We start from the raw sequence: 14,994 nt of genomic DNA on the forward strand, positions 1-14,994 counted from the left end.
TTCGTTCGGCTTTCCCATTTTGGGATGAGGTGTATGGGCAGGAGAAACGAAAGTACATGCCATTTAATTTGCAAAAATGTTGAAAGTTATTGTTGTTATATTCCGTGTTGTTATCACATTGAAATTGTTTGATTTTGCGTTCGAATTGGGTGTGAATCATGTTATAGAAAGTGGTGAAGGTGGAGAACGCATGTGACTTATTTGTGAGTGGGTAAGTCCATAAAAAATTAGAGAAATCATCAAGAAACAATATGTAATAACGGTGACCCCCCGTACTAAGTATTGGGGAGGTCCAAAGATCACTGTGAACAATGTCAAATGGCATGTTTGTAACTTTATTAGAATCAAAAAAAGGTAGTCTTATATGTTTACCAAACACACAAGATTGACAAACATTGTTTTTCAAAGAACCACAATTAATAAAAGAAGACTTTTTAAGAGACTGTAATAAAGAAGATCCCGGATGACCGAGACGTTGATGCCATGTGTCTTGAGAGAGGGCCGTGAGAGCAGTGGGAGAGGTGATCTTGGTGACTTTGGATGGATCAAAAGTATAGAGGTCTCCTGAGCTATTGCATCGTAGGATTATAAAATTCCTTGCCTTTCATTGATCAATACAATACATCAAATCTTCTAAAATTGAGAAGATATTCTGTTAACAAAATATAAAACAATCGGTTGTGATTTCCTAATATATACGTTGACTGTTAGTTATTAGCCCAGAAGAGTTTACACAAACCGAAAAGTCCCTCTTCTAGTATACAAGAATTATGACATGATTCTCTCTTACTCCTTACATGATACACTACACTGTGAGATTTATAACTTTATCGTAAAAAAGGGATTCAACTTAGATCAAATGCCATGCCCATTTTCTAGGGGTGTAAATGAGCTGAACTGCTTGCAAGCTACTCAAGCTCGGCTCAAGAAAAAGCTCGAAACAAGCTGAGCTTAAACAAGCTCTAGTCCGAGCCCGAGTCCAACTTCAAAAATAAGCTTATTTAGTAAACTAGCCCGAGCTTCGCTTATCGAGCTTGAGCTAGCTCTCGCAAGTTTAATCGAGCCCAGAATTTATATAACTATTAATTAATATATTAAGGGAAAATTCCTAAAATGTCGGTTGACCAAACTACTTTTCAAATTTGTCACCCTCCTGCGTCGGTGGAGAGGCGCATCAAGCTTGGGATGCGTCTTTCAAGCACGGGATGCGTCTGTGAGCGAAACCCAATAAAAAATGGACATGTGGCCATGGGATGCGTCCTTGGAGTAAGGCATGATGCACATGATGCGTCCTGCTAGCTTCTGAAGCGTCCGGTGTGTGTTTCGGCGAGTTGCAGGTTTCCGGCGAGTTGTAGGTTTCCGGCGAGTTCAACATAAAATATAGGTTTTGTTTTCTAGGAATTCAGTACTGATTTCTTGAATTCGTTCTTTAATAATGAACAGAAAGATATTTAAGATCTGTTGAGTTCGTCATCTTCAAGATCTGTTGGGATTTATTTGGGGCCAAATTCATGTGTGATATTGTGAACTTGATTGGTGTCTTACAGAAAAGAGATAATAAGCAATGAGAACTCGCAGGAAACTCGTCGGAAAACTGCAACTCGCCGGAAAACACACCGGACGCTTCAGAAACTAGTCGGACGCATCCCGTGCATCATGCCTCACTCCAAGGACGCGTCTCGTGACCACGTGTCTATTTTTTATTGGGTTTTGCTCACAGACGCTTCTCGTGCTTTAAAGACGCATCCCAAGCTTGATGCGCCTCTCCACCGACGCAGGAGGTTGACATTTTTGAAAAATGTTTTGGTCAACTGATATTTTGGTAGTTTTCCATGTATTAAATATATATATATATATATATATAAATAATATTAACTATTGTTTATAAAGTTATAAAAAATAATGGAATATTGGATTTTAATAATCTCAACTATTCGCCGTTGGCGGCCAACAATTCCAACTTCAAAAATAACAACTGGCAGTCCAACTATCAACATATTGGCCTACAATGGACCCTAATTAACATAACCCTAATGTTGTTAGCCTCCGATCGCCGAAAAAAACGTTTTAGCCGGAAAACTCAACATTTTCATCCCAAACCTCTTTGTAACGTTATTACGGACCTTTAGGAGCTTTTTTCTAGTAAAAGCCTCAATTATTGAGGTTGCCGGAAAACACATTTTTGGCCGGAAAACTCAATATTTTCCTCCCAAACCTCTTTGTAATAGGGGTAGCAATCGTGTCGGGTTGATGGGTTAGCGGGTTGACGGGTTACGGGTCGACGGGTTGGTGGGTTGAAATGTTCAACCCGAACTTGACCCATATTATTATTCGGGTCAAAGATTTCAACCCTAACTCGACCCATATTAATTCGGGTCAACCCGAACCCGACCCGTTTAACCCATATTTTTAAATGAGTGATATAAGTTGACGATTTATAAACGAGTTGTTCGGTTTTAGGCGGGTTATTGATAACATGTTTACTCATGAGTATGAGTATGATAAATAAATAATATCATGTGTCAAAATTAACATTATTATAACTAACCATGTAAAATAGAAACCAAAAAAACAAAAACAAAAATATAAAAGATTTTTTTATCTAAATAGTTAAACGGGTTAATGGGTCAACCCGTTTTTATACGGGTCAACCCGAACTCGACCCTTTTTTTAAACGGGTCGTGTTAGTCGACCCAAACCTGTTTTTTTCGTGTCGGGTTAACGGGTCGTGTCAAGAATTGCCGCCCCTACTTTGTAACCTGAGATCAGACTTTTAGGAGGCCAAAATGTTTTTTTCCGGCAACCAGAGACTAACGGCGTTAGGGTTCTGTTAGTCAGTGTCCATTGAATGTCAATATGTTAATAGTAGGGACTACTAGTGGTTATTTTCAAAGTTGAGACTGTTGACGACCAACGTCGAATAGTTGAAATTATTAAAATCTAAGATTCCAAAAATAATTAGAAATTATATAATTAAATAATAAATTTACCTTAGAAACCACCAATACAAGTTCAAAACTTCAAACATACACATACAACACAAACACAAAAAATATACAAATTTAAACCACAAAGACTAATAATGTAATATAGCTTGAGTTGGAGGAACATTTATGCAAATTGCTAATTCTCACTACTACTAATTCTTCTTCTCCAGTTACAGAAGTTGAAGCCAAGTCAACCACATTTCACCAAAGTCTTGAAACCGCAAGCAACTCATCTACCTCCAAAAAGCCAGCCCCCCCCCCCCCCCCCCCTTTTTTATCTGTCATCCAGTTCATTTCTCTATTCTGATCAACCAACTTTACAAAAAAAAGCAGAAACTGTTGAAGCTGAGAAAACCCCATCGATTTCTGTGATGAAAAAGGGCAATCCGCATCAGATCCAAAGATTATTGTTGCTGTTCTCGTAACATATCGGATTTGATTCGGGTTTTGTTCAAGATATATGTGTTTGTAACCTTCGTTTGTTATCTAAATTAGGGTTCTTGGATCTTTAACATTTACAATGGGGATTTGTTGGAGCATTCAGATTAAATCCGAGAGTGCACTTTCCATTGGTAATTTTTTTACTAATTTACTCTATATTTATGTTGGCATTTTAGATTTATAGGATCTTATTAATGTTGGTTAGTTGTTAAATGAATATTATTGTTGGTGTTAGGCCTGTAAACGAACCAAACGTCCATCAACTGTTCGTGAACTTGTTTCGTTTATTAAATAAATGAACAAACATGAACCCGTGTTTTGTTTTGTTTGTCCATTCATGTTTTTCAGTTTAATATATAAGTAGTTATATTTATATTAATAGTGGAGAGTTCAAATGAGAAGAAATTTTTTGTAAGAAGAAAAAAGAATAAATTTCAACCAATAAGAATCCTTTATTTTTACTTCATTTAATATAAGTATTAATGTTACTATAAGGGTACATTGGTAAATCTACATAGGTCATTAATTTGTAGTCTTCCTCTTTAATAGCTAACTACATTAAATAATTTGTAACTTATCCTCAAAATATATATTTTTTTCAAAAAATTAAATAAAATAATTTAAAGTGTAAGATAAATTACGAGTTGTGTAAGATAAATTACGAGTTGTGTAGGATAAATTTTAACGTGTAGGATGAATTTCAAAATATGTAGGATAACTTTTGATGTGTATAGGTAAAAAAAGTTAGTGTGGAGGATAATAGTCTTTATGACTAATTAATTGGTCAAAAATGATAATAAATGAGATAAGTAAAAAACTATTTAATGTTTTACAAAATTACCCTTTGTTCTTTTTCTTCTCAATTAAGTTTTCTTCTCAAATGAACCTTCCCCTATATTAATATTAAACATAATAAAAGGAACTTTCTACTACTTTTATAAATATAACTAATTGATATTTGGACTTTGTAGTATTAAATGGTTTTCCATTGGCATTTATGGTAATTAATCACTAATTTATATGAAAAATTACTTCATGTTTGTTTATGTATACTCAATTATGTTCATTATGTTTGTTCAACTATGTTCCTTTGTGTTATTTATTGTTTGTTAAATTATGTTCGTTTAAGTTTGTCTGTTTATATTCATTTACGTTCGTGAGTTGTTCGTTTGTTTTAAACGAACACGAACATGACCCTTTTATAAACGAACATGAACAAAAAAAAGTGTTTGATTATATGTTCGTGTTCAGTTAAAGTTAAATGAACGAACATGAACGTGCCTCTGTTTGTGTTCGTTCGGTTCATTTACAGGCCTAGTTGGTGTTAATGTTAAGGTATTAAATAAACTGGTTGTGTTTATGTAGGTTATGACTCTAAAACTGGTGAAAAGAATGGAAATAGTAATTCAAGTAGCAAGGTTTCAACTGGTTCTCAAACACAAACACCTAGAAGTGAAGGTGATATTTTGCAATCATGCAACTTAAAAAGATTCACTTACAGTGAGCTTAAAAGTGCCACTAGAAACTTCCGGCCGGATAGTGTTCTGGGCCAAGGTGGGTTCGGTTCGGTGTTTAAAGGGTGGGTCGATGAGCATTCGCTTGCGCCTTCAAAGCCTGGAGTTGGGATTGTGATTGCGGTTAAAAGGCTTAATCAAGAAGGATTTCAGGGACACAAGGAGTGGTTGGTTAGTTAGTTCTTTTCACTTTCTTGATCATTTGTTGTGGCTTTTTTTTTTTTTTATTATTTATTTGTATTAGATGCAATATGATTAGACCATTCCACTTTATGCACCAAACCACCAAAATGATGTAAACCATCTCCAATCAAGACACTAAAATGTTGTAACTTTTTGGTGTAACGCTATTCGTCACCCTGTTTTTGTATATTCCACTAACTTTGGTGTAAGACTTTTCATTAGACTAAGTTTTCATAATTATATATTAATTGAGTATCCAACATAAAATAAAATTTTAATACAAAAATATATTATGAAACCATTTTCTTTGAAACCTCTTATATGAGTACCATTTTCTTTAGAATTTCAAGGATTATCCTTTATCTTTATACCTATTTTCAGGCGTTGTCCTTTATGTTCAAAATTGACGAGTTGTCCTTTATGTTTTCATATCATACACGTTTTGTCCTTTAGGCCTAACCCAGTTAGTTTTTTCAGTTAAATTTGGTCATGTGCTTTGCACATGAGGGCATTTTTGTCAATTTAAAGGTAAGTTCAACGGCAAATTTACAGCTCAAAGATTCTGCAACCTTTGAATTGACAAAAATGCCCTCATTTGCAAAGCACATTACCAAATTTAACTGAAAAAACTAACTAGGTTAGGCCTAAAGGACAAAACGGTATGATATGAAAACATAAAGGACAAAATTCGTCAATTTTGAACATAAAGGACAGCGCCTGGAAATGGGTATAAAGATAAAGTACAATCCTTTTATTTTTAATTATTTTTAGTAAGTTGTTTAAATTGTTTTTTTAATGATTAGTAATAAAAGTATTTCTTTTAAATTCATGAATTAAAGAATTTACTTGTAACAAAGTAATGTGGAAAACTAAATTCTCTAGTTGAAATCTGTTGCATACATTGGAGTCAAAATAGATTTAGCATCATCATATTATATGAATATGCTATATTTACACCAAAGCGGTTTAAAAGGTTTGATGCCTAAAAGTTGGTGATGCATAGTGTTTTAAAGTTATTGACTTATAGTTATTCATGCATTCATTTTTACATATGTATGTGCAATGTAGGTTGGGAGTTGACAGTGTTGTAGAATAGTTGACTAAGTTCTGGAACGAGGCAGAGGGGTAATTTGGTCTCTTTGAAACAATAAAATATAAGTAGAGGTGTGTATTCACAATTTGGAGAACTAGAAGCGAAGGGTAAAATATGTAGGTTCACTTGTTACAATAGAAGAATCGGAAGGTTTAAGCTTAGCATGAGTTTAAGTTAAATATCAGGGGGCGATTGGATGTGTATCTAAAGTGATTATTTCAACTTGAAGTCATAATATTCAGTTTTGAATGTTTGATAAAAACCTATATATTCAAAAGCAATAATAATGTTTGGGGAAAAATGAGTAATCATGTTTGTAGCTTCTCAACAAATGATTATTTGGCTTGTGCAGGCAGAAATAAATTATCTTGGACAATTACGCCATCCTAATCTTGTGAAATTACTCGGCTATTGTTTAGAAGATGATCATAGGCTTTTGGCGTACGAGTTTATGCCGAAAGGTAGCATGGAGAATCATTTATTCAGGAGTAAGTTAACAATCTTTTTATTTCTTCTTCACATTTAAAGGTGGCATTTTCGACCCATTTAGTTATGATTTATGAATGGGTTGTGTTTATCTTGAAACATTGAACCGAGTTATTTTTTAACCGGTTCCGAACCCATCCAACCCATCCATCTTGCCATCTTTAGATCTCTAATATTTAATATCAAATCAGTCAAATTTTAATAAACATTTTATATTTTTATATGTAAAACAGGAGGTTCTTACTTCCAACCACTTTCATGGCGTCTTCGCATGAAAGTTGCCCTTGGTGCCGCAAAGGGCCTCGCCTTTCTTCACAATGCTGAAACAATGGTCATATACCGTGACTTCAAGACTTCAAATATACTACTTGATTCAGTATGTATACTTTAAATGAATTTTGATGTGATTACGTGAATTGTGCCGTTAAAATGGTATTTTCTGAATTTTACCACAACCAACAGAATTTCAATGCAAAACTATCCGATTTTGGATTGGCAAGGGATGGCCCCACCGGTGATAAAAGCCATGTTTCTACTAGGGTTATGGGAACGTATGGATATGCTGCTCCTGAATATCTATCCACAGGTATGTATGTTTTTACTATGATTTCATTTTCCTTGTTCGATCAACTAGTTTATATTGTGCATAGGTGCCAATTCTACCCGTCACTTTTGTCAGAAATGGGTCAGGCGGGTTGAAGCTGCCCGTATCTAAATTCAATGCATACGACTACCTCCTAAATTGTTTTATTATGAGATTATATTATCGTTGTGCTAATTTTGTTTTTTGCATTCATAATTAATATATCAATAATTAATAATAGAGTAAAATGTCATTTTCGTCCCTGAGGTTTGGGCAGTTTTGCGACTTTCGTCCAGAGGATTGTTTTTCTGCATCTGGATCCAAAAGGTTTGAAATCTTGCCATTTTCATCTGGCTAGTTAACTCCATCCATTTTTCTCCGTTAGGTCAGGGGTATTTCCGTCTTTTTTGCTAACTTAAAGGGCAATTCGGTTGTTTTCACTTTATGTAAAAAGACCGAATAACCCTGAAAAAGACCGAATTGCCCTGTAAGTTAACAAAAAAGACGGAAATGGCTGACTTAATGGAGAAAAATGGATGGAGTTAATGAGCCGGATGAAAATGGTAAGATTTCAAACATTTTGGATCCAGATTCGGAAAAACAAACCTCTTGATGAAAGTCGCGAAACTACCCAAACCTCAGGGACGAAAATGGCATTTTACTCTTAATAATAAGTTATAATAAATGGACAAAAAGTATGAGTTGGTCAACCTGTCCAATACTAAAACTTGACCTGTTTAAACTCGAATTTGTTATCATGCCCATCTTGCATGTAATCTCTCCCTCAATAGTGTATATATAGTTTTGCTTTTTTTTTTTTTTTTTTCGAGAAAAATGTCCGGATAGTCCCTGTGGTTTCGCCCTTTTTCACCTATAGTCCCCAACTTTCTAAAACTACCTGAATAGTCCCCAAGTTTTCATTTTTTGTTCCCGGATAGTCCCTGGGTCTAACTTCAGTTACTTTTCTCTGTTAAAATGATGTGAAATGACAAAAATACCCTTTCCTTAAAAGGCCAAACCATAGGGACTATCTGGGCATCTTCTTCATTTTTATTTATAAAACCCCACCACCACACTTCATCTTCAACCTCCACCCACCATTACCCTCCTCCACCCTCCACCATCACCGCCACAATCACTCTGCTCAAATCTAAAAGAACAGAAGTGAGGGATTACCGATTGAACTCGACTGACCCGGATCTGAACCAATCGATCCGAATCTGAACCGAGCCGCGTGAGTCGAAACAAACTGAAACTCGAACTAAAACTGAACAAGACTCGAACCCAAGCCGAAACTCGAAACGTGACCCAAACCAAATTCTAACCTGAATCGGCGGCAATGCGAGTCCCGAATCGGAGCCAGAAAACATGATGGCTCAACCGTGTTTGCGTCTGGAAGTGATCTGAGGACAAAGGACTCGAGAATCACAACTGAACGGACCACCGCCGCCGTTCAGTTTCTGTCGTTTCTATCTTCAAGTTCACCATATCATTCTGGAATGTCTTTCGATTTACTCTTCCCTATCTGTTTATACATTCAGATTCAAGGAACCCCTTTTTGTAAAGGTTTATCACTCTTTTGTAGAATTCACCTACTAATGCGAATAAACCAATAATTGATCCAATGAAAACAAGTAGTATGATAATTCTTGAAGTATTCGATGATTTAAAAAAAAAGAGTCATTCAGTAATGATCCAAAAAATGTATAATAGTTTTCAAACTCTTGGTGAAAAAAAAATGAAACCACTACTTATTCCATGGCTTCTTGTTCACTTTGACCACTAACCTCCGTCGACCACCGTTCCATATCCACCGTACGTCATTTACCACCCTGCAACCTCCACCGCAAATCTCACCATCGACCACAACCTCCATCGCAAACCTCCCCAACCACCGTAACCTTCTGCCACCATTCAGCCCTTCTCACCACCGTTACCCACTAACCGCCGCACGCCACCGTTCACCTGAACTGCTGCCACCTGTAACACCCCCTTAACCGTCGCCATTCACCTCCTCCGATCATCCACCCTTTGCTCACTGGAAAGAGAAATCAAGATAGAATAACAGACAAAGTAGAAAGTTCTGTAAATTGTTTTATCTTCTTCAAACTATCCATTGATCGAGAGAATGAGAAATTGGTTAAGTGATTGTTGAATTGATTTGAAACTGATGAGAAAATCTTATGCACAGGGAAGAAAATGGAGATGAGTTGATGAAAGTGGGGGTAATTAGGGGTGGGTTAGGGTAATGAAGGTGGCCCAATAAAAATAATATTTATTTTAATGTTTTAATTTATTATACTTAATTAGTAAGGGTACTTTAGTCATTTTACACACATTTAACTGGATAAACTAACTGACATCCACTTCAGGGACTATCCGGGAACAAAAAATGAAAACTTGGGGACTATTCAGGTAGTTTTAGAAAGTTGGGGACTATAGGTGAAAAAAGGCGAAACCACAGGGACTATCCGGGCATTTTTCTCTTTTTTTTCTAACTCATGTTTGACGAAATTAATTTGTTTTCATAAAGGTCACTTAACGGCAAAGAGTGACATATACAGCTTTGGAGTGGTTCTTCTCGAAATCCTATCAGGCAAAAAAGCAATAGACAAAAACCGACCAGCTGGTGAACAAAACCTAGTCGAATGGGCCATCCCATGTCTAACAAACAAGAGAAGAATCTTTCGGGTTCTTGACCCACGCCTCGAGGGTCAATATTCACTTGGACGGGCCCTCAAAGTAGCCAACCTTGCCCTTCAATGTCTATATATGGAACCCAAAATGAGACCAAGTATGGATGAGGTGGTGTCCACATTAGAAGAACTTCAAGACGATGAAAAACGTGAGCGTAGGGACCCACATGCCGAGCCCACAACCACTAATAAAGCCCGGTCATGTAGGCAAGAAGCTGGGCCCAAAATGGCTGCTGCTTATCCCAGACCTTCGGCTTCCCTTCGTGCGTAAGGGCGATGATGCTTTTGTATAGATGTTTTTCTTTTTGTATTGTTATGTGTTTTGCTAGTGGTTTGTTGGGAGTTGAGAGAATATGTTGTTACCTTTAACTAGAAACACTGATAAATTTTGGTGATTATGCATTAAACTTATCGAAACTGATATAGCTTTGGATCGTTGTGTGCATTGTATATCTAGAAGTTCTTATTTCCATTTTATGTTCTTGTTAATAATATAGCATTATAACATATACAAAGAGAATGTGAGTGGGAATCAATATTATTAATCTGGTAACAATAATTTACATACTAGAGAACATTAATAAAACATAGAACATATAGTTCTTATTTCCATTGCTGTCAAATAACGACTAGAGCAACGGATTGTTCCACTCATGTAACCGCACATATTACATGTGTAGCAAGGGTTAAAGCTGGACTTGTAAGAGCTGCGAGCGGCATTATCAGTTGTTGTGAAAGTGACAGTTAGCGATGGTGTGGTAATCCTTTTACTTCATTTGTATTCTAGCAATTAGCAATAGTGATTAGAAGAGCATTGTGGTGGATTCGGGTTGGTTGTCTGACCAAGATAATTGTGGATAGATGCATTGCAGAAAATAGATTATTCCCGGTCCCGGCCACTATATTTACTATAAGAAATGTTGGTGAGGCTCCAATTGATTCAGCATCTAGTGGCGACAATTCGATAAGCAACTACTGAGGTTAGAAAGGTTTGTAAGCAGCTAGTATTTACAAGATTCACTAAGATACCAACATGAATTATGCGAGTATTGTATATTAAATGTGCTGTATATTGATTGTGTATTAACTAAGGTTATATGTGGCCTCTATATATAAAGTTATATAACGTTTTGTCACCCATGATTAAATAAAATTTTAGAAAAAATAAATAAACAAGTTAAACATATCAACCCACCGACCCGAAAAATTGACACAAACACAATCATACTCGGCCAAAAATGTTCGCAGGTTCGACCTCTTCACATTTAAACTAGCCCAACCATACAAAACTTGTGTTAACTAACCCAAACTTACAATCCACTCTGAAATTCAGTCATCTCAGCCAATTTTAGAAACACAGAATGGCTCAAATGAAACAAAGTTAGAAAATGTCAAAATGAGCCTTTATAACCACACTATGATACCAAACTACTTGATATTAAAAAAAACCAGTTACTCAAATCATTTCTTCAATGTTAAAAACATGTAACCTTGTCCATCATCGATGAACAGCTATAACTAGAGCTTTTATCCGTTCATTAAAGTGGAAAAAACCATTAGTTTTTGGTAAACTTATGAAAAAAAACATTTGGAGCTTTGTTTACCAAAGAAAAACTACTTCAAAAGTTTTAAAAACTTAAGTCATTTGAAAAAGCCAAGCTTAAAAATCACATCGTAAAATTGCTAGAAAAACAATGGCATATCCAAATGACACTGGTAATCAAACTGTGTATAAACAGTTCATCTTTAAGCTTTCAAACTTGGACTAAACAAATACACAAATGGCTTTAGTTATTACATAAAAACATCTATACTAGCGGGTTAAACCGAAACTAATCCAAAACAGTTTAGTAAAACTCACTACTAGATTTAACAGTGAGTCCCTTTAAGTAGCAAAGTAACACCCTAATAGACCAATACAACCAAAAATGCAACCAAATAAACACATCATGAATTCATGATCCCAAAATACATATCATTTGGAAAAAAAGCAACTACTCAAAAACAATCTTTAAATTCAAAAAGCTTGAGCAGTAATTTATAAAACATGCCCAAATATATCAAACTAGAACTGCAATCAAGCAAACCATATAAAACCTACTGATAAATAACCAAAAACACATAAAGAAATTAAATATATAAAGAAGCAAGTCAACTTTATAAACTCAAAAGCAGCAGGTGCATCCAGGTTCACCAAAACAAAAACAAAAACATTATCCGAAACAATCCATAACCATAACAATAACAAAAACCATAAACTCAAACCACTAACCCTCACGCCTTCTGGTAGACATAAGTCAACCCACACTTCCCACAATAGTGACGATCGAAATGGTTCGCCATGAAAGTCCCCGCTCCACACTCCGCATTCGGGCACTCCTTCCTCAACCTCTGAACCTTTCCAGCATCATCAACCTTGTAAAACTGCAACACGCTTAGCTTGACCTTCTTATGCTTGTGCTTGATCTTCTTCGGCTTTGTGTAGGTCTTCTTCTTCCTCTTCTTCGCGCCACCGCGTAGCCGCAGCACAAGGTGGAGAGTCGACTCTTTCTGGATGTTGTAGTCGGCTAGGGTTCTGCCGTCTTCAAGCTGTTTTCCGGCGAAGATGAGACGCTGTTGGTCCGGTGGGATGCCTTCCTTGTCTTGAATCTTGGCCTTCACGTTGTCGATCGTGTCGGAGGATTCCACCTCCAATGTGATCGTCTTACCCGTTAGGGTTTTCACGAAGATCTGCATTTTCTCGCCGATTTGGGGACTGATGGGGGTTAGGGTTTGAAGACTGGGGATGAGTGGTTTTTATATGATTAGGGTTTTGAACTTTTGATGTCGAACTGGGCTTTTTTGTGTATGGGCTTTTAGTTGGGTTCACTGATATGGGCTTCTAGTTCCACGACATATTTAGAAACTTTAAATAATCACATAAGGGTGAAGGAGTGGTTAGACAATAGGTAAACTTTCAAATCACACAATCAAACAGTGTCACGTCATTTTATCTACCTTGATTGAATGAAGGCTAGCTGACTTCGATACTCGAATGAACCAGAAAACGTTAGCGGTAGTTAGACACTAAGATTAGGTAAACTGTTATTTAAAAAATTAACATAATAAATCAAAAGTTGACAACTTCATCTCTCAAACAACTTCACCCCACATCGGTAAATCTTTACCGCTCAAACAACTTCAACGACCGGTAAATACCATCGGTGACGGTGTTACCGATCGGTAAACGCCTTACCGATGGTGTTTACCGCACCACACCGTTCACCCTAAGTTCATAACTAGTATTTTAAATTTTTAATCACACGCATTACCATGATAATTTAATTACTAGTGTTTGATATATCAATTGGGTGAGGTGGGGTGAGGGTGAGACTAGCCGATGACTTCGGTTTCAGCTTTAGTTGAGGATAACGACCGAACCCACACGAACGAACCATGCACACCACAATGAAATGGACTAGCTGATGACTTCACTTATGATGTATATTCACTACGATGATATTGCAATAAATATTAAACGACTAAAAACTACCAGAAACAAGTACCATAATGCAAAGTGCCATCCCCGTTGTATCATACGAGCACCCTACTAGTATCTAAATATGCATATTACTATTTGGAAAACTCTTAGATGGTGATATACATTCGTTAATTTTACAATTTATTGTTATATGTAAATATGCATATTATTTTCAGTGCCTTTTTATTTAACTTAAAATCTTTCTTTGTAGCAAAGGTTTCTGAAGGGTGTGGTTTTGAGCTCCCACGTTACACCTTACACCTTCTCCTCCATCCCTTTTGAAGGGGGGGGGGGGGAGGGGGAGATGTTCCCTCGTCGGGGAGGAGGGCCGCCCTGACCCCTTCACCGCTTCCACACGCTTTAGTCTTACCACTAACGATTTTCTACTCCACTTTATCTTTCTTCATATCTCCTTGCCTTTTTACCCGCAACCATCTCCCGTAGCACCACCAACAACCACTATTCAACACCAAATCGCCACCACCACTAATCCGCCACCACCGCTACATCATAACCCACCTAATCTGCACGACTACACCACCACAGTACCCCTGCCTAAGTTGGTCCACCACTTGCTAATTAATCACTATTTTTTATTCTTTAACGTTTTTGTCTTTTAGCTAAGGGTTAACTATACATTTTACACCCACTTAGTAAAAAGAAAATCAAAGGTTTTTTTAGAATGTGAGTTTGTGTTAGGGTACTACACTCCTCAAATGGAAGAGTTCAGTTGCCTCACTTCGACCAGATTATATTATTTTAAAACAAAACTCTCTTGGCTTTACACACGGTGAGACGAAAACCCGAGTGGGTTAGATTTCAACCTCAGGCTATCCGGTATGGGCTTCGTCCTTGCCCAGTCACGGATCGGCGCTGCCGTGTACACCATTTCGCTCCCCCCCTCTGGCGTCCTCAACGTCTCCCACCGGACGTGTGCGACGTCCACTAAAGGACAAAAAACGGGCATGTAACGGCTAGTTGACCGTTTCAAAAGAAAAAAAAACATGTTTAACGACTAATTAAAAAAAAAACAAAATTCATTAATTTTTTATAAATACAACTCCAACACCCCATTTTTTACCCATTTCCACCTCATCTCTCTCTCTCAACTTTCATAGTCTAAAAAAATTAGCCATGTCTTCATCTTCTTCTTCAACGCGGTATTCGCCATCTTCGAGTGAGAACGAAGCATTTTTTGCAAACGTCATTATGTACGCAGCTCAGATGTTCATGGAGGAGGATGGAGAGTCTGAAACGTCGTCACAACGACAAACTAGGAGAGCCGCCTTAAACTGAGACAAAGAAGGTAATTTAATTTTATAGAGTATGTTTATTTAATTTTAATAATGAATTTAATTTATTTTTCGTTTTTAATATATAGCCGTCTATGATAAATTAGTGGTCGATTATTTTGCCGACGAACGTGTGTACACGGACGAGATGTTTCGACGTCGGTTCCGAATGAGTCGTCAAAACCTACAAGCGGACTTG

At 36.7% G+C, this 14,994-nt stretch overlaps 2 protein-coding genes across 2 annotated transcripts; one reads left to right on the forward strand and one right to left on the reverse strand.

Annotated features, from left to right (window-relative positions):
* The first annotated feature begins 3,160 nt into the window (after positions 1–3,160).
* Positions 3,161–10,420, forward strand: LOC110871680 (probable serine/threonine-protein kinase PBL11). The gene is made up of 6 exons (XM_022120399.2): positions 3,161–3,559; positions 4,794–5,113; positions 6,571–6,706; positions 6,938–7,080; positions 7,167–7,290; positions 9,821–10,420. Exons 1-6 carry the CDS (start codon positions 3,508–3,510, stop codon positions 10,252–10,254), a joined length of 1,209 nt encoding a protein of 402 aa, XP_021976091.1. The 5' UTR covers positions 3,161–3,507; the 3' UTR covers positions 10,255–10,420.
* A 1,681-nt stretch (positions 10,421–12,101) lies between these two features.
* Positions 12,102–12,784, reverse strand: LOC110871681 (ubiquitin-40S ribosomal protein S27a). Its single transcript, XM_022120400.2, has one exon. It carries the CDS (start codon positions 12,717–12,719, stop codon positions 12,258–12,260), a length of 462 nt encoding a protein of 153 aa, XP_021976092.1. The 5' UTR covers positions 12,720–12,784; the 3' UTR covers positions 12,102–12,257.
* Between the last annotated feature and the right edge of the window lie 2,210 nt (positions 12,785–14,994).

This window comes from Helianthus annuus, chromosome 8 (genome assembly GCF_002127325.2).
Source record: "Helianthus annuus cultivar XRQ/B chromosome 8, HanXRQr2.0-SUNRISE, whole genome shotgun sequence".
In the NCBI taxonomy this organism is placed as follows: Eukaryota; Viridiplantae; Streptophyta; class Magnoliopsida; order Asterales; family Asteraceae; genus Helianthus; species Helianthus annuus.